At 48.4% G+C, this 20,784-nt stretch overlaps 1 protein-coding gene across 1 annotated transcript in view; it reads right to left on the bottom strand.

Moving 5' to 3' along the window:
• The window catches only part of NR5A1 (nuclear receptor subfamily 5 group A member 1), a 43,270-nt gene extending 38,081 nt beyond the window's left edge, over nt 1–5,189 (bottom strand). The window contains exon 1 of the mRNA XM_053373870.1: nt 4,912–5,189. Coding sequence (XP_053229845.1) covers nt 4,912–5,016 — 105 coding nt within the window. The 5' untranslated portion in view covers nt 5,017–5,189. The remainder of the gene's footprint in view (nt 1–4,911) is intronic.
• Between the last annotated feature and the right edge of the window lie 15,595 nt (nt 5,190–20,784).

Raw genomic sequence — 20,784 nt, 5'->3', positions numbered from 1 at the left:
CGAGGTACCACTGTATATCACCTGCGGCCCTTCTTCTTGTCAGCCGATTAACATTCTGTGTCCTTTTAAAGGTGTTTCTGGGAGGGGAGTTGTTTGTTTGTTTGTCTGTTTGTCTATGTTTTATTATGTATTTGTGCCCTCATTTTGTATTTTTTCTGTTGTGAACCGCCCTGGGATCTTTGGATGAAGAGCAGTATACAAGTTTAATAAATAATTCTGCTGCTGCTTCTGGGTTTAGATAGCTAGCTCTGCTCCTTGTCTCAAAACCCAGGTCCCTCTGGCGCTCTTTGAGACATAAGGGGGGCAACTGGGAAAGCAGGAGGGTGGAATCGGGAGACCGGAATGCGTGTGAGAGTGTATCCCACGACACGTGTACCAAAGCATTATGATCATCAGCTCTGCTCTGGGAAGGGCGACTGAAACCATTTCTGCATCCGTTATCTGAAGGACTGTTCAAGGAACAGCAACACTGCAAAGGGGAGACCGGCCTGGCCCCATCCGTCGGCCAGTCAGGAAGCAGCTGCTCCAACACTTGCTTTCCTCTGCCTTCCTCGTTGTTTATTTCTTTTGTGCCATGTCCCTCTGATGGTGAGTCTGTGGGCATAGACTGTTTTTGTCTTTACTTTATACTTTGGGGCCCTTTGTAAGATGATAGTGATACTATTAATAATCATAAATCCATTTAATTTCCCTCTGATTTCACACTTAACGTCCTCTCTGTCTTCTAGTGGTTTTATCTGTGTGCTGCCTTTCCAAAGTTAAAACCATATTCAAGGCAGCTTACAACATGTAAAAACAACAACACAATTACAAACATTACAAAAGTAGTCGTAAACAATAAACAACAACAACAATCTCTAAACAATACCACAACCCAATAGTCATGTCCCCATATGCATCTGATGAAGAAGATTATACCATGTTAATTTTTTTGGTGTTAGCAGTTCAGGAAAATGGAAATCTGCCTGATACCTAGGCAGAACTTTGGTTCACCTGGCTCAACGCTGCCTGTATGGGCTGGCAGCAGAGCTCACGGGTTTTTGACAGGGGACGTTCCCAGCCCTACTGGGGGTCGAGCGTGTGGCTTTTAAAATAAAATAATAGTTTCTATGTTTGGATGTTTGCTTATTATAAAGTACCTGTTCTAAATTATCACAGTTTGGAACTACATGCAGAAGACCACACATCGCGCCAGGAGTGAAAGTTTATAATATAATATAATATAATATAATATAATATAATATAATATAATATCACACATGAGGCAGCTCGGAAATGGAAGAGGAAGACTTTTGAGCAAAGCAGGAACGGAGCAACGGTGAGAGGAGGGGCGATATGCGGAGCAACCGGGGAGAGTTTCAGGGCTGATGGGGGCAATAACCGCGGCACCCCGGACCCAAGCACTTGATAGCAAAGGGTACGACTCCCATCACCCCTAACCAGTCCGGTGGCCATGCTGGCTGGAGCAGAGGAGAACTGGGAGGCCAGGGACCCCTTTGGGGACCACAGCTCCAATAATAATTAGCGTCTAATCAAGCTGTCCCATTCTGGCCCCCACCATCGCCACCTCCCTGACTCCTATCAAGGAGGGGCGACAAGAACCCAGAACTCTGAGGTCCAGCTCCGAGGGCCTTCTGGCGGTTCCCTCATTGCGAGAAGGAAAGCTACAGGGAACCAGGCAGAGGGCCTTCTCGGTGGTGGCACCCGCCCTGTGGAACGCCCTCCCATCAGGAGATGAGTAATTATATAACATTTAGGAAACATCTGAAGGCAGCCCTGTATAAGGAAGCTCTATAAGGTGTAATATTTTACTGTGTTTTACTATGTTTTTATATATACTGGAAGCCACCCGCAGAGTGGCTAAAGGTAAAGGGTAAAGGTACCCCTGCCCGTACGGGCCAGTCTTGACAGACCCTGGCAACCCAATTAAATGGGCTGTGTAAAAAGAATTTATTATTATTATTATCAGTCCATCACCACTTCCACATAAGGAGGAGAATAACATTATATTGCGATTATTTAAAATAAAGCACATTTCAGCGAGTCATTTTGTCTTGCGAACTTCTGCAAGCCGCCGGTGACGTCACAACCTCAGGCAATTAAATAAAAAGATCTTCGACTCAGAATAAGGTGGGCGGCTCAGCCTCCGGGGATGAATCCCTAGAAGAGGTGGTCTCACCCCGGGGAAAGGGAGCCTCAAGAGCGCGCCTCTTCTGAGAAGGCAAGACGCGCACGGTTCCTCAGTTGGCTCCACCGCCCCGGCCCCCTCGCTTCAGCCCCGGAACCTGTCCGCAGATACCCCAGGCCCTGCCATCTTCTGCCTCCTGGAATCTAACCTTCAGCCAGGATGTTAAACTGCAAGAACCACGCGGGAGCGGGGGAGCAGGGTCGGCTTACCACACAATTGTTAATTCTGAATTTCAGATTGCTGTAAGCCGTCCTGGGACCTACTGGTGAAGAGTGAGCAATACATTTAATAATCCTAATTATAATTCTGGAGTGTAAGCGAAGGAATACACTTTTTTCCAGGCAGAGACTGAGACGGGGTGGCAGATGTTTCTTAAGACTAGAGTCCCTCTCAGGACCTAACTGGCACCCTTCCCCACCCGCACCCCGTAAGGCGCCTAGGGCATGACCAGTCCCCCAGGGAAAGCGCATCTCCCTTTCGCTGGTGGTCAGGGTGGGGGCGATCGCATAGTTCAAGCTGGAGCTGCCGATTCTCCCCCCCACAGACACACATGATGGGGGGGCCTCCAGAAGCTTGAAGAGACTCCACGGACCGTGGCCTTCCTTTGTGGAGGCCTCACGACAAATGTGGCAGACATACCCAGAGACGCATCCTGGTAAACTGAGGCTCCCGCCTCTGGGCCTCTCCCTCCCCCGCCTTCCTCGGTCCCACCGTTAAGCTGGGAATCTCAAAAACACCGCCTCAAAACAAGCAAGCAAGCGAGCTAAAACACCGTTAGAGACAGCGAGGGAGGACGGGGGAACTGGACAGAAACTAAACCGAACTGAACGAAGAAAAACAGAAGAACGTCAGGCAAATAAATAAATCCACAAAGCAGAAAAATGACCAGACACTTAAAGGGATGGCGTTGCTGGGTGTCATCATCCGGCAGCGGGGTGGAGGGCAATATTCAATATTCGCCTCACCCCCCACCCCAATTTCTCCTTAACCCTTCCCGCACCCGCCGCTTGCACAGCGGCCCTTCCCAGCAGGGGCCCCGCCGAGCACCGTCCTCTGGCGGCCTCCGGAGACCCCTCTCCGTTCCTGGAGAGAAGGACGGAGCGGGCCAGCCGGGTCTGGTCCTGAGCACCGCCAGGCCTTTTGCACAGAGGGGCCGAGGGCAGCGCTCCGGGGCTCAATTCGGTTCCCCCCGCTCGGGTCCAGGGAAAGAGGCGCGCAGGGTCCTCGCGCGTCTTTCGCGCAGCCATATATTTCCCCGCGCCTAAAAATCGACAATTTCTTGGAAAATAATTGCCCCGTCACATCCACACCCTGAGGCGCCCACGCTGCTCACCGGAAAGTGTCCCCAGATCCCCAAACGCGCCCCCAGGTTCAGTTTTCGCTAGGCACTTAATAATATTTACTGCTAAGACTTGCGGTTCCCCCAAAGACGAATCTCCTCCTTTGAATCACCTTTTGGGAACTCCAGACCGGGATGCATTTTCCCGGACACATTTCCTGATCGAGTCGCCCTCAAATCAGTCGATTTCGTTTATTCCGGAAGCATTTTATTCATTCTCAGAAAAGATTTCCAAATAATTCCTACCGCGCATTTTTCGAAAAGAGTTTTAGGGACGAAAAGGCCGCGCAGGGGAAGCATTTGCCCCCCGGCCCCCACCCCCTCCCCGGAACAGACTTCGGGAACCTATCGCTCCTGAACGGGAATGGCATCAAATCGGCGTTACATGCGATTTTTGGCTCCGGATCACGGACTCCTTAAACCTCGCCCTCCGTAAAATCGGGGTTCGAGGAGAAGTGATAAACATTCTCAGTCCTCTAAAATATCACAAAAACCCCAAAGTAACTGAGGCCGTATTGTGGCTTCTACGGGGCGAGCACTGTGGGGCTGCGCTACAGAGATGGGCCCCAAAATTAAGACGAGTGAAGCTTCTACAGGTCGAAATATGTACCGGGATTTTCAACAGAATATGGTAAGGTTCTGGGATTAATGAAATACTGTTCGGAAGCTCTGGGTAATCCAGAGTTCGATGAGGATGGCTTGGTGCTTAAGAAAAATACGTTTAACAATAATTTTGGAGCTATTTTAATCAATATAATTATTTGCGTTTATGTTGCTCATATTAGTAGCATGGCTTTATTTTAATGATTAATAATAATGAAGCAGTTACCACTATTTCATATGACAATGGAGCAGCGATAGCGATAATAATTCAAATTTTGTTTGCGTCCTAATTATTTTCTTTTCAGTCCTGTTCTCGCCGTTTTGCCCTGCAAATATTTGTAAACCCCATCCCTCGCGGAGAGATGAACCTCTTTTGAATACGCGCGTCCAGCGTCATGTATTAAAATACGCCACCATAATTTTCTGCACCGGCGGTTTTGCTCCGGGGTGTTTTAGGGCGCTGCAGTTAAGACGCCCCGGGCGATATCCAATTTTCAATGCGGCATTTATTATGATAATCCCATCCGGGGGTCATTATTCAGTCGGCGGGTGGAGCGGAGTTCCTTGGGGAAGGGGGAGCCTGCAATTTTTTAAAAGAAGGGCACCCACCCCCACAAGCCCCCCCTGCTGCGCTGAAACATTTTTGGGGGTCCAAATTTGGGGGTCCCTGATCTCAACGCTCCCCCCTCTCTCCTTCCTAAGAGGAAGACCGCTAAGCCCCTTTTTCGGCTGCGGGAGGCAGTCCCGAGCGGGTCGCTGTCCCTCGACGGCCGGCCCTTACCTTGCAACTCTCGCAGGTGAGCAGCCCGTAGTGATAGCCGGAGACCTTGTCTCCGCAGACTGGGCAAAGCTCGTCCAGATCATCGTCGTAGGAGTAATCCATCATCTCTGGAAAAGTAGGAGAGCCGGGCAGCGTCTGAGCCTTAACCGGCGGTGATGGCGGCGGCGGCGGGACCGGGACCTGAGGGAAGACTGGCAGCGGGACCGACGACCGACCGATGGGCAAGAGAGGGCAGCCGCCTATATAGCTGGGCGAGGAAGCTGTGCTTGCCCAGTCTCCTCCGCCGCCTCTTGAGGCTTGGGGGGGTGGAGGTGGGATGGGGGTGGGCGGGAGTAAGAAGCGCCCAGCCGAGAAAGGAGGGCGCTGAGGAGTGGAGAGTTAGGGCTCCACTATGCCCGCGGGGTGGGGCGTCGGGAGTCAGAACCCCCACCCACCCAGTGGGGGCAGGGCTTCCCCCCACGGCGGCCTTTGAGCAGATCTCCGCTTGCCCCGCCTCCCCGCGCAGCCCGAAGACGAAACGTCCCGTCCTCATCAGCCCAGCTCGAGACTGGCTTCCATGGACTTGTGGCCCCGACGGGGCGCACCAGCTACTCAGAAGCAGCGGCAGAGGCAAAAGGGCTACACTAGCTCCCAGGACGTTTCCAAGCACAATTCAAAGTGTTGGTGCTGACCTTTAAAGCGCTAAACGGTCTCAGTCCTGTATACCTGAAGGAGCGTCTCCACCCCCATCGTTCAGCCCGGACACTGAGATCCAGCGCCGAGGGCCTTCTGGCGGTTCCCTCATTGCGAGAAGTGAGGCTACAGGGAACCAGACAGAGGGCCTTCTTGGTGGTGGCGCCCGCCCTGTGGAATGCCCTCCCACCAGATGTCAAAGAGAAAAATAACTACCAGACTTTTAGAAGACATCTGAAGGCAGCCCTCTTTAGCGAAGCTTTGAATGTTTAATAGACTATTGTATTTGAATATTTTGGTGGAAGCTGCCCAGAGTGGCTGGGGAAACCCAGCCAGATGGGCGGGGTATAAATAATGTTGTTGTTGTTGTTGCTGCTGCTGCTGTTGCTGTTGCTGTTGCAGTTACTACTATTACTATTACTACTACTACTACTACTACTACTACTACTATTACAAGAAGGGAAGAAAGGACTGAGAAGGACAAAGCGCGTGCGGAAGGGACCTTGGGGGCTGGTTTCCCCCCACCCATCCCACGCGGGAGAGTAGTTGCCACGGGACACCCCCCCAATCCCTCCTTCCCTAGCAAAGCTCTCCCCCACCCAAGCAGCCCCCGCACAGCTAGGGCCCCGGTGCTGTCCTGGTCCCCCCCCCCCACTCCAGACTGAAGCGACCCAAACTCTGTGCTCCATGGGGCGGGGGCATGGGGGGGGTATTCAGCGGCCTTCTCCTCTTGGGGAGTCTCCCTCCTGGATGGTTGGGTGGGTGCACGCGCGTGTGACGTCGACCGGGCCTCCCCAGCGGCGCGCCTCGCTCCTCACGGTCAGCCCGGGGAACTGGCCAGCCGCCCAGAGCGCGCAGAATGAGGCGCCGCGCAGATTCAGCCGGGCCGGTTCGCCTCGGCCAGGAGAATTTCTGGATTTTAGGGGAGTCCTGGACCAAGCAAAAGACACCGAGTGGGTCACTGCTGCTTAATTTGAGATTGGGGGAGGGAGGAGGGGAAATTAACACCCCCCTTCAAAATGTGTAATTCATCCTTTCGGAGGGACTTGATAAAATGTTTCGGATTTTTTTCAGAAAAAAAACAAACAAGACTCGTTAGCATCTTTTCTTTGCTAACCGGAGAACTTCGTGCCTCTACCTTTCTTTGTCAGCCGGAGAACTTCGTGCCTCTACCGCCGGTGGAAATAAAACGGGGGCGGAGGTTTTTATTTGTTTCCCCCGCGCCCAGCCTCATGTGCCGTTTTTATTTTCTTCCAGCCGCTCAGCAAATCACGCTCCAAATTATTAGAGATTTGGGTAATTCGGAAGGCGGGGAGAAATATAAATGTTACTGTTATACCATAACATTATATACTTAAATATACTATATTACAATTCATAGCATGCTTGTAATACATTATCAATTATAATATTAACATAAATTATAATGTATGGTAATTATGTAATAATATATTGAGGGCAGAAGACATATAAATATTATAGTTGTTATGCAATATTGTGTTATATAATTTATAACACACTTTGTAAGATATCATAGTAATGTTAATACGAAAAAATATAACAAAATATTTATATATTACTATTATTATTATATATTCAGGGGGTACATTAAAATTATTGTTGTTATACTATGTTTGTATACTATACATTTTATATAATATTATAATTTATACTTTGTAACATATTATAAACAGTAATTATGATAAAATATTGTAATGTATTAATTTTATTATGGTGTAATAATAATATGGTAAGCCACCAGCGCGTTATGCTCTCGGGCAGCAGCCGCAGCAGACGCGCATCGCTAATAGATGCATTAAACATGATCATCATAACATAAAGAAGCGAAGGAAGGCGGAGGGTCGGCGCGGAAGGGGCGGAGGAACGCGCCAAACAAACGTCCCATAGCGAGCCTGAAAAAGGATTCCGAACCACCTTCAAACGAGGGGATGAGCAATTTAAAATAACGTGTTCCTAGTATTTTGTCTTTTTTTAACGCGGTGATGGGGAAATCCACGCAAGAAAAGAGAGTGTCCAGCGCAGCCCCTCTTTCTGCAGCGGTTCTCCCTTTTACACAAGAGTATTTCCCCCTAACCAGGTCTCCTCTGGGTGCTGCTGGTGCGTTACGGGGCGCAGAGGAGAAGGACCAACGCGGTTCAGTGGCGGAGCGTCCGCCTGGCGCTCAGGACGTCCTCGAGTTCATCCCGCTCAGCGTCTCCAAGCAGGGCTGAGAAAGACTCTCCTTGCCTTGGAGAGCCTCCGAGGCGCTGAGCAAGGCGGACCCAGGTGTTTGGTTCGGGTTCTGCAGGCCTCCCGCATCCCCGGGAACATCTACCGACAGACTGAAGCGCTCCCGCCTGGCTGCGCTCTTCCCTTGCGCTCTTCCTCGGCCTTGCGCGCCGCTCTCCGGCAGGGCCAGCTGCGCGTCAAACTCGCAACGTCCCTGGCCATTGACCGTGCTTCCCTACGGGAGTCGGAGTCCCACCAGGCCGAAAGGGCCAAGATAACCTGTCAGAGGCCGGGAAGGAACCCCTGAAGGCGCTCGGTGCAGCCTCCCCGGCAACCCCCGCTCTCACGCACACAAACACGCGCACAGGGCTGGGGCTCTCATCAGGCCGTCTAGGGCGCAGACCTCAGGGGGCCCCGTAGAGAGCTCTGAGAGGCGCAGTTTTGTTCAAATTAGTTTTTGTTATATCTTATGCATTCCTAATCATAGTTTACTTTTATTTTATATTTTGAAGAAGGCAATCAGTTTTCAACTAGTACATACATTGGAATTCTTTTTTATGTATAAATGAAACAGATAGACCGGAGAGTTGCTAGGTAGTTCTGTCACACACACACACACACAAAAAAAAGAAGAAGTGAAAATGCACTTCATTTTAAAATTTTACACTTGCAGCTTAATCTTATGCAGTGGTACCTCAGGTTACAGACGCTTCAGGTTACAGACGCTTCAGATTACAGACTCCACTAACGCAGAAATAGTACCTCGGATTAAGAACTTTGCTTCAGGTTGAGAAAAGAAATCGTGGCAGCAGGAGGCCCCATTAGCTAAAGTGGTGCTTCAGGTTAAGAACAGTTTCAGGTTAAGAAGGGACCTCCGGAACGAGTTAAGTTCTTAACCCGAGGTACCACTGTATAGAAAATGTATTCATCTTTTTAGTGAGTTACACCTGATAGAAAACAACCAGATGGACCTCAGGACCACAAACAAAAGGCCGAAAAGGCTAAGGAGCAAGCAAAGCAAGAGTTCTTCCTGAAATACCTTTGTGCACAATTGAAAAACGGGCCCTGAGGGAGCTGAATGCAGTGATCCTCCTACAAATGATTATAACCCATGGGTAGGCAAACTATGGCCCGGGGGCCGGATTCGGCCCAAACACCTTCTAAATCCAGCCCATGGACAGTACGGGAATCAGCGTCTTTTTACATGAGTTGAATGTGTGCTTTTATTTAAAGTGCCATTTGTGGGGCATAGGCATTCGTTCATTTTTAAATTTTTTATTTCAAAATATAGTCCGGCCCCCCATAAGGTCTGGGGGACAGTGGACCGGCCCCCTGCTGAAAAAGTTTGCTGACCCCTGATATAACCTCTATGGCAGGAGAAAAATCAGAGGAAAGAGAGGAAATGGCCACCCCCCGAAGCTTAGGTGACTTGGAAGAAGGTGAGCCTTTGGTGCGCCCCACAAATTGTGTGCCCCACCCTCACCCCAAATGCCTCCTCAGTGTCCAGGTTGCTGCACCCAAAAACCAACCCCCTTTTCCCTGGCTGGTGATTGGCCCATTTTAGGGAACGCCTGGAGGGGACAGGCTGCACCCTTCCACTTTAACAAATTGTTAAACTGTGGAACTCACTCCCACAAGAGGCACTAACTTGGATGGTTGTAAAAGAGGATCAGGCAAATTAATGGAAGAGGAGAGGGCCATCAGTAGCTACCAACCCTGATGGCTGTGCTCTGCTTTCATAGTTTGAAGTTGTTGCTGGAAACAGCAGGAGCGAAGAGGGCTCTTGCGCTTGAGTCACACTTGCTGATTTCTCAGACGTAACTGTTTATCCACTGTGAGAAATGAATGTTGGAATAGATGGGCCTGTTGGTGAGGACCAGGTCCAAGATGGGTGATCTCCTTCTTGCTTCTTCCACCTTCTGGAAAATGAAATTGTCAACAAGGCAATGGAGGAATTTGTTGGACTTTACACTCTAGGCAAAGTGTATCTTGATTTTGACAAAGTCCCCCATGATATTCTTGCAAGGAAGCTGGTGGAATGTGGGTTGAACAAGGAAACTGTTAGGTGGATTTGTAGCTGGTTAACTGACCGAACGGGACGCAGGTGGCGCTGTGGGTTGAACCACACAGCCTAGGACTTGCCGATCAGAAGGTCAGCAGTTCGAATCCCTGCGACGGGGTGAGCTCCTGTTGCTCAGTCCCTGCTCCTGCCAACCTAGCAGTTCAAAAGCACATAAAAGTGCAAGTAGATAAATAGGTACTGCTCCGGCGGGAAGGTAAACGGCGCTTTCGTGCGCTGTTCTGGTTCGCCAGAAGCATCTTAGTCATGTGGCCACATGACCCGGAAGCTGTCTGCGGACAAACGCCGGCTCCCTTGGCTCATAGAGCGAGATGAGCGCTGCAACCCCAGAGTTTGGTGCTGATCTCCCTAACCCTAAACCCTAACCCTAACCCTAATCCCTAAACCCTAACCCTAACCCAGACCAGCACAGTGCCATGCCAGAAATTCCCTCTGCGCATGTCTGTGGTGCCGGAAAACGCTTCTGCGCATGCCCAGATGCTGAAAATCACACCTGCACAGAAGCAATTTCTGGCACTGCGGACATGCGCAGAAGCGATTTCCGGCATCTGGGCATGCGCAAACAAACAGACAAACATATAATAATTCCACTTTTGTCAACATGGTTGAATGACTTCCTTGAATCCCCCTAGCTGAGTTTCCATATACTCCATTGTAGCGGTTTTCCAAAACTATTTTCACATAAAATTTACCTAATCAATTTACACCTTTCTTTCTTTTCATTTTAACATTAACCTAGTAATTTACAACATCAGTTGGTTTGGGGGTGGTTTGGGGGCCGGCTAAACGGCCTTCGTGGGCCGCTTCTGGCCCATGGTCCTTACGTTGCTGACAGTGAGTGTAGGGGTCAGAGTGTTGGACCAGGACCTGGAAGAGACCAGGGTTCGAATTCCCGCTCAGCCCTGAAGCTCCCTGGGTGACCTTGGGGGCCAGTCACTGCCTCTCAGCTTAACCTCCCTCACAGGGACCAAGTGAGGAGGGGGAGAATCAAGAAAAGTGGCATATGAATGCAATACATTAAAAATAAATAAATCCCCTCTCTACCTCTCACTCTCAGCCTCTCCACTTCTTCCCTTGGGACTTCAATCTGGTCTGGAGCGTCTTGGTTCAGCATCATGTACGCAGCGCCATCAGCTGTTGCTCGGTCGAGAGAGACACGTCGCACTTCTACTCCTGGGGAGCAAAGGGTCAAGGTAGTGTCATCTTAGAAGATACTGGGCTACCTGCAAGGAAAGGTCTGACCTGTTCAGCAGCCAAACAGACCACCCATTTAAAAGACAGTTGGAGAGGCTCACCTTCTAAGCTCATGAGAAAGGAAAAATCACATGTGGAAATGCAGGGGAAGAGAGTGTGATAGGAAAGCTGATGTGGAAGCCTGTGAGCCATTTCCCCTGAAAGGAATTCCTCGGGCATTTGGACCCAGAAAAAGTGGAGCCTATATTAGGGACGCGGGTGGCGCTGTGGGTTAAACCACAGAGCCTAGGGTTTGTCGATCAGAAGGTCGGCAGTTCGAATCCCCGTGACGGGGTGAGCTCCCGTTGCTCGGTCCCTGCTCCTGCCAGCCTAGCAGGTCGAAAGCATGTCAAAGTGCAAGTAGATAAATAGGTACCGCTCCGGTGGGAAGGTAAACAGTGTTTCCATGCGCTGCTCTGGTTCGCCAGAAGCAGTTTAGTCATGCTGGCCACATGACCTGGAAGCTGTACGCCGGCTCCCTCGGCCAGTAAAGCGAGATGAGCGCCGCAACCCCAGAGTCGGTCATGACTGGACCTAATGGTCAGAGGTCCCTTTACCTTTATCTTTAACTGACTGAACACAAAAAGTGCTAACTAATGGTTCCTTTTAATCCTGGAGATAAGTGACAGGTGGGGTGTCGCAGGGTTCTGTCCTGTGCCTGTTGTCGTTCAATGTCTTTATAAACAACTTAGGTGAAGGAATTTGCAGGTGGCACCAAAACTGGAAAGGTGGCTAATGCTTCAGAAGGCAGAACAAGAATTTAAAATGACCTTCTAACAGATTGGAGAACTGGGCCCAACCTAACAAAACAAATTTCCGTATGGACAAATATCAGGTTCTTCAGTTAGGCAGGAAGGACCAGCTTCACAAATATAAGATAGAGGACACCTGGCTTACCAGTAGTACATGTGAAAAGGATCTAGGGGTCTTGGTGGACCACAAGCTGAACATGAGTCCAGACTGTGATGCAGCATCAAAAAAAGCTAATGCTATTCTCAGCTGCATCAACAGAAGTCGAGTGTCCAGATCAAGGGAAGTCATAGTCCCACTCTATTCTGCTTTGGTCAGACCACATCTGGAATACTGTGTCCAGTTCTGGGCACCACAACTTAAGAAGGACATTGACAAGCTGGAAGGTGTGCAGAGGAGGGTGACCAAGAATGATCAAGGATCTGGAAACCAAGGCTTATAAGGAACCCTTGAAGGAGCTGGGTCTGTGTAGCCTGGGAAAGAGGAGACTGAGAGGAGATATGATGGCCATCTTCAAATATCTCAAGGGCTGTCAGGTGGAAGAGGGAGCAAGCTTGTTTTCTACTACTCTAGAGGGTAGGACTCAAACCAATGGCTTCAAGTGACAAGAGAGGAGATTCCGACTAAACAAACGTAAAAACTTTCTGACAGTAAAGTAAAAACAGTAAGAGCTGTTCAACAATGGAACGGTCTCCCTATGGAGGTTGTGGGCTCTCCTTCCTCGGATGTTTCTAAGTAGAGGTTGGATGGCCATCTGTCATGGATGTGTGAGCTGAGATTCCTGCATTGAAGGGGGTTGGACTAGATGACCCTTGGGTACCCTTTCAGCTCCTAAGATTCTGTGATTCTATGAATGGCCTGATTCAGCAGGCTCTTCTTATGCTGTTATCAGGGCCGGGTTTAGGTGTGATGAGGCCCTAAGCTCCCGAAGGTAATGGGGCCCTTTATATGTCCAGCTGTCCTTTGTCAACAACAAATTGTTGCTTTTTTCTGTGTTGAATATATTCTATATGGTAATTTATGGACCTAATAAAAAAATTCCTTCCAGTAGCACCTTAGAGACCAACTAAGTTTGTTATTGGTATGAGCTTTCGTGTGCACACACACTTCTTCAGATACTTCATGGACACGAAAGCTCATACCAGTAACAAACTTAGTTGGTCTCTAAGGTGCTACTGGAAGGAACTTTTTTTCCCCGACTACGGCAGACCAATACGGCTACCTACCTGTAACTAGAACTATGGACCTAATAGGTATCTAAAGCCATTTGCACATAACAAAATATGTATTTTATCAAAGTGTAACCGAAATACACTTAAGAAGTATATTAATAGTGAAATACAATTAAGAAGAAGTATATTAATAATGAAATAATTATTAAGCTCTAACTTAAAATGATTTTTTATTCATAACAAACTTAATAATGCAAACACATTGGCAATAACAAAAGTTCCTTTACAATTTACAATTTACAAAGACTCATAATTTTGGGGGGGGGCCAGGGGGCCCTAAGCTTTTGCTTGTTTAGCTTATATGTAAATCCAGCACTGTTTGTTATGCTGGCACATGAACAAACAGTGATATTCTCTGCTGGAGGGTCAAAAAGCAAAGCTACTAGACTTCATACACACAGGATATTTCTAATCCAGGTCTGAAGCCCTTCTTCTCCTCAGCTCCACTCTGCAAATAAATTCTGGGCACTGGATTCAGTTCAGGGTTGCTGGGAATATGTCCAGTGCCCATAATTCTCTGGGGGAAAGGCTGTGTTTGGAACGTGCTTCAGAGGGACAGTGTGTGGACACAGTGTTCAAATGCAGGTGGCTGTAGCTCCTATCATCCCTGACCACAGGTTTCCTGCAAAGTGGAGAAAGGCTTATTTTGGAGACTTCAGGCCCATCTACACACCAGACATTTAAAGCCTATTCAACATACATGACCGAAGAATTCTGGGAAATTTGGTTTCCCCCCCACTGAGAGCTACAGTTCCCGGCACCTTCCACAAACTGCAGTTCTCAGGTGCCTTAGTTGTGCTTTCAATGTGCTTCAGACGGATGTTGTGGATCACAGCCTAGGACCCTTTTACCCACGGGACCGCCTCTCCCGGTCTGCCCCATGGAGGACCTTAAGGTCCATAAATAGCAACACCCTAGTGGTCCCGGGCCCTAAGGAAGTTAGATTAGCTTCAACCAGAGCCAGGGCCTTCTCAGTGATAGCTCCAGCCTGGTGGAACACTCTGCCTCATGAGACCAGGACACTGCGGATCTGATTTCTTTCCGCAGGGCCTGTAAGACAGAGTTGTTCCGCCTGGCCTTTGGCTTGGAGCCAATTTGATTCCCCCCCTCTTTCTTTTTTCTTTCTCCTCCTGTGAAGAGGCTGCATCCTAATGTTTTAATGTTGTATTTTAATCAAATTGTTTTTATTATTGGTTGTTAGCCCCCCTGAGTCTGATCTTGGCTTGGGACGGCGGGGTATAAATAAAAAATTATTATTATTATTATTATTATTATTATTATTATTATTATTATTATCATCTGCCAGAAGAGTCCTGCCTTTGGCGATAGTGAGCTTTGGTGGTGCCTGCAATGCCCCTGTAATGAGTTTGACCAAACTGCGGGAGGCAGTGGAAGACAGGAGGGCCTGGCGTGCTCTGGTCCAGGGGGTCACGAAGAGTCGGACATGACTAAATGACCAAACAACAAAGCAACAACATGTTTCCGACACAATTCAAAGTGTTGGTGCTGACCTTTAAAGCCCTAAATGGCCCCAGCCCAGTGTACCTGAAGGAGTGTCTCCACCTCCACTGAGGTCCAGCAATGAGGGTCTTCTGGTGGTTTCCTAACTGTGAGAAGTGAGTAACAGGGAACCAGGCACAGGGCCTTCTCAGTGGTGGTGCCCACCATGTGGAACACACTCCCATCAGATGTGAAGGAAATAGAGAACTACACAACTATTAGAAGACATCTGAAGGTATTGGGAAGTTTTTAATGTTTGATGTTTTATTAAGTTTTCATGTCTTGGAAACCACCCAGAGTGGCTGGGGCAACCCAGTCAGATGGGCAGGGTACAAACAACAACAACAACTATTATTATTATTATTATTATTATTACCTCTCCCCCTCCTTGCTGTATATTTTTATTGCAAAAGTCTTAAGCCTTCAGAAGAATCACACATAAAATTGTGATGCATCGCTGTAGCTATAATAAGATGCACAACTAACACTTAAAGATAAGTCAAGCGCAAAAGAGCCCCACCCCAGAAGATTCGCTTGGTGTCTGGATTTACAGCATTTTGAGCCATTCTCCGCTCCCTTTGAGGCACTAACTTCCTAAACTGAAACATGGTGGCTTCCAGGCATCCAGGCATGAGAAGACTGTGGTTATATATAAGGCACTATTGCTTATCCACATAGAAACCTCCTTCCTTCACACGTAAGTTCCAGAACAGAGCTTGCGGTCTAAGGGGGGGGGGAGGCTGCGTATGGACTCATGTTAAGTCCAGGTTGGCGCTGAGACGGATCCTGCAAAAACTGCCCTGAATTGTAGCTTAGCGTCCACCCTGCCCATTGGGGAAGAGAGTAGCACTGGCCCTCCTTGTGTGGGGAGCAAGCAGGCAGGCAGCTCAGCCTCTCTAACAGGCACAGATTTGCTGGAGTTGCAAAGGCAACACCATGAAAAAGAGGATCTGTGCAGGAAGCAGGAAGCCAATGCAGAAACCGAGGCCCAGTTCAGTACCTTAGGTAAAGGTAAAGGGACCCCTGACCATTAGGTCCAGTCGTGGCCGACTCTGGGGTTGCAGCACTCATCTCGCTTTACTGGCCAAGGGAGCCGGCGTACAGCTTCCGGATCATGTGGCCAGCATGACTAAGCCGCTTCTGGCGAACCAGAGCAGCGCATGGAAACGCCGTTTACCTTCCCGCCGGAGCGCTACCTATTTATCTACTTGCACTTGGACGTGCTTTCAAACTGCTAGTTTGGCAGGAGCTGGGACTGAGCAACGGGAGCTCACCCCATCGTGGGGATTCGAACCGCCGACCTTCTGATCGGCAAGCCCTAGGCTCTGTGGTTCAACCCACGGCGCCACCCACGTACCTTACTGGGGTTTAAATCTTCCAAGCGACCAATGCACAGATAGTGCAGGATGGACGGTTCAACTGGTGGTGCCAGCCTACCTCATCCCATCAGATAGGTGAGGGATGGTTTCAGGAGTGGAGGAGTTGCGGCTGTGGCAGATGGCCTTGGCATAGTCTGCTTTAAATCACTTAATTGGGAAAGCCTTCTTGCTCTGCATTGTTCGCTGAGCTGGAGAAGGCAAGCGCCCTTGCGTGAGTCTCCAGGAGTGGAAACAGCCAGGTCCTTGGGCTTAGGTTTCAGTCTGGAAAGGATTGACTGGGGTTCCCCTCACCCTCACAATGTGGGCACCCCCGGGTCAGGAGTCCCAGCCGCTACTGGACCTTCATCCAATTCACTTCCCACCTCCAAATGGTGGCCAAGGTGGACAGAGATTAGTTGCCTGCTTGGCTTTCTCCATGGCCACGTGACCCTGTTAAGAAAAGAAAAGAAATTGTGATATAAACGCGTCTCATAAACCAGCATCAGAATGTGGCAGCAAGGAAGATAAACTGGGACCTTTGCCATAGCTCAAGCAGGAGGGGAAAGGAAGTTGCTAAAGGATGCTCGTGGGGGCTTTCATGGCCAGAGAAGAAGCTCATTAAAAAAATGAGGGAGGGAGAGGAACTCAGCCTGATTTATTGCTCAGCCCTGCTGGGCCCTAGCAAGGTCTCCCCCGGGGCAGAGAGATGCCCTGCCCAGCCAGACACTCTGCTGAGATGGAGGCTGGTGCCATGAGAGCCTGCAGGATCAGGCCAAAGGAGCCTCTTTAGCCCAGTGGCCAACCACATCCTCAATGGGAAGCCCTCAATCACAACCTGAACGCAGGAGCCCTCTCCCCTCCTGCGGCTTCCAACTGTGGAGAGAACAGTCATTGCGGCCAAGAGTCTCCCATAGCCCTCTCCTCCTGTGGCAAGGAGTTCACTAGTTTAACTGCGCCCTGTGGTCTGGCTTCTTCTGGACTGGTCAAACCACAGCAGTTGGCCCACAGCAGACCATCACGGATCCTTTTGACAGACACAAACTGCCTTTTTATGGTGTTTTTTTTTGCTTTTGATACGGCTCTTTTTACAAATATGTATGAAAGGTACTAGGGACGCGGGTGGCGCTGTGGGTTAAACCAGAGCCTAGGACTTGCCGATCAGAGGGTTGGCATTTCGAATCCCCGCGACAGGGTGAGCTCCTGTTGCTCGGTCCCTGCTCCTGCCAGCCTAGCAGTTCGAAAGCACGTCAAAGTGCAAGTAGATAAATAGGTACCTCTCTGGCGGGAAGGTAAATGGCATTTCCGTGCGCAGCTCTGGTTCGCCAGAAGCGGCTTAGTCATGCTGGCCACATGACCCGGAAGCTGTACGCCGGCTCCCTCGGCCAGTAAAGAGAGATGAGTGCCGCAACCCCAGAGTCGGCCACGACTGGACCTAATGGTCAGGGGTCCCTTGACCTTATGAAAGGTACTTGACATTCCAGGTTGATTTGTAGGGGTCAGTTTGGACGCTGTGAAGGCTCCACCAGGTGAGGGTGACTCAGATGACTAGTTTAAGACACGCTGAGGCCCTAAGCTATGTGAAGTTTAAAAGGCCCGACAGAATCGCCACATAAATAATAAACTTTTATATTTGCACATGTATGCGAGGATGCAACTAAAAACTAACAGAAGCTGAACCCAAAAAGCAACACGGCTTAGGTGCGCCTAAAAAACCACATGACCTCAAAAGAACCTGCCCAGGCTCTAAGGTCTTCAGGACCTTCTCTTGGCCCCCACGACCTTTGGTGGGGGTGCAGGAGAGGGCCTTCTCAGTGGTGGCTCCTCCCAGGCAACTATGGAATTCCCTCCCTGGAGAAGCCAGGGTGGCTCCTTCCTTGCTGTCTTTCTGCTGGCAGACTGTTTCATTCCAACAGACTTTTGGCTGACTGTTTTTAAGGAAAGGACTGTTGCTGTGCTGTTTTTAGTGTATTATCTGTATGTTTTTAACACACACAAATATATGGCCCACACAGTCCCTTCCAACTCTACAATTCTATGAAGATATATATATATATAACATATATAAATTTTTATCAATGTTTGTTTTTTTACTTATTGTTTTCTATGTTTTCAGCTATTCTTATTTAAATAATAATAATAATTTTATTATTTATACCCTGCCCATCTGGCAAAACATAATACAGTGGACGCTTGGGTTGCGAACATGATCCGTGTGGGTAGCACGTTCACAACCCACAGTGGTGCGTCTGCGCACGTGCGGGTTGCAATTTGGTGCTTCTGCGCATGTGCAAAGTGCAATTTAGCGCTTCTGCGCATGCGCAACCGCCAAAACCTGGAAGTAATCCATTCCGGTACTTCCGGCTTTAGGCGGTCTGCAACCTGAAAAAACACAACCTGAAGCGTCTGTAACCCGAGGTATGAATGTAAAGCATTAAAAACTTCCCTGTACAGAGCTGGCTTCAGGTGTCTTCTAAAAGCTGTATAGTTATGTTTTGCTATGTTTTCCTGAAAGTTTGCCAGAGAGACCTCTGATGGAGCCACTCTCTCTGAGCCCTGACAGGGTGTAGCCACAGGGAACCTCCTCACCTGGCCGGGCTCTCCCTCTGGGCTCGTTTTGGCCCCTCGTCACTCTTAGTCCTTCATCTCATCACCAAGCCAGAAAGGTGAGAACAACCTGCATGTCTGAGCTCCCTTGCTCAGACTCCCATCCTAAGCGGGATTTAAGTACAGTATGTCTTTGTAACTGAATTGCCATGTTAAGCCTGAACAAAGCTGCTGTATCTGTTACTCTCCAACAAGTATCCTGAGTGAGTAAATGTTACCTTTATCTTTTGCAAGACTGCTTGTGTGATTACTGTTTTAAGCGGGAGAAAAGGAGGAAACACCAGGAAAATCCAGCCTGCTTTAAAGCACCCTGGATTACTTGAAGTAAAAGGCTAAAACTGGACTATGATATCTAGGCTTCCCTTTTAAGATGCAAAGGGATGCACTCTGCTGAACTCACAAACATGAGGGAGGAAGGATAAGATCTAATAAATATTATCGCCTAGCATCTATACACATTCCTACCATACATGGAAAGGCAGGGTATAAATTCAACAAATAATCAATGGGCTGATCAGACCTGTGGCCTTCTGAATGTGGATCGTGTGCCCTGTTGAGCTGTGGCTATAACTTACCTGTCCTGGGCTCATTTCTGATTAGACATATGAGACAGCACTTCAAGTAACATTAAGGAGAAGAAAGGTTTGTTTCCCCAAAAATATATGTTGTTGTTGTTTAGTCGTTTAGTCGTGTCTGCCTCTTCGTGACCCCCTGGACCAGAGCACGCCAAGCACTCCTGTCTTCCACTGCCTCCCGCAGTTTGGTCAAACTCATGCTGGTAGCTTTGAGAACACTGTCCCACCATCTCGTCCTTCGTCGCCCCCTTCTCCTTGTGCCCTCCATCTTTCCCAACATCAGGGTCTTTTCCAGGGAGTCTTCTCTTCTCATGAGGTGGCCAAAGTCTTGGAGCCTCAGCTTCAGGATCTGCCCTTCCAGTGAGCACTCAGGGCTGAGAGAACAAGCTGGTCATCACAAACACTCTTTTCCAACAACACAAGAGATGACTCTACACATGGACATCACCAGATGGGCAGCATTGAAATCAGATTGATTATATTCTCTGCAGCCAAAGATGGAGAAGCTCTATACAGTCAGCAAAAACAAGACCTGGAGCTGACTGTGGCTCAGATCATCAGCTTATTATAGCAAAATTCAAGCTTAAACTGAAGAAAGTAGGGAAAACCACTGGGCCGGTAAGATACAATATAAATCAAAAATATATACAATGAGCTAAAGAAGATCTTTAGATAAACGTTTTTGAAAAAGCCAGAGGCATTCTTGTTAGGAATGGTAGGAGAAGATAGAGTTAAGAATGGTCAGAAACTGTTTTTATATTCAGCAACAGCGGCGAGGCTACTGCTAGCCCAGGTTTGGAAACAGCAGCAATTACCAACAGCAGAAGAATGGCGACAGAAGGTAATGGAATATGCAGAAATAGCCAAACAAAGAGGGAAAATTTGACAGCAGGGCAAGGAAACATTTCAAAAAGAATGGGAAAAATTTATGTTGTATATAGGAAAGAGAAGATGAAATAGTAAAACCAATAGAATTGGAAACAAAGCTCATAATGGGAAAGAGTAAGAAAAGTGATGGGTAATGAAAAGAAGAAGAAGCAAAATGTATAAGGAAACTAATATAGCTAACAATAGTGGTAAATGAATACAGACAGACAATAATTGTATAAACACAAGGACTTATTTGTTTATGGATACACTATGGACAATTATGGAAAATGAATCACAATATATAAAATGGAAGAAAATAATGCAATAAAATTGTATGTGATATAAAAAACCAGAAGAAGGAAGTCAGCTCTGAAGAGCAAGTATAAATGTAAAATGTAATACAATATGTGTATGTGGAGTATCTAACTGAAAAACTAATAAAGATTATTTGAAGAAAAGAAAGGTTTGTTTTAGGGTGGTGGCTTACACATTGCCAAAGAGAGAGAGCGAATCATAGGGTTGGAAGGGTGCCTGAGGATCATCTAGTCCAACCCCCTGCCATGTAGGAATAGGCAGCTGCCCCTTTGGGGGATCAAACCTGCAACCTTGGTGTTATCGGCACCAGAAGGAAGGAGAAAGAGGTCTGCATAAAATTTGCATATGTCAACTGATAGCCTCAATGCAAATTTAGAATTAGTGGCTGCAATTTCAACAGAAGTAGAATAAATATCATGGAAGGGGGTGGCCTGTGTGGCTGCCTGCTCAGTTTG

The sequence above is a fragment of the Podarcis raffonei genome, chromosome Z (assembly GCF_027172205.1).
Source record: "Podarcis raffonei isolate rPodRaf1 chromosome Z, rPodRaf1.pri, whole genome shotgun sequence".
Lineage (NCBI taxonomy): Eukaryota > Metazoa > Chordata > Lepidosauria > Squamata > Lacertidae > Podarcis > Podarcis raffonei.
This window is presented reverse-complemented; position numbering and strand designations above follow the sequence as displayed.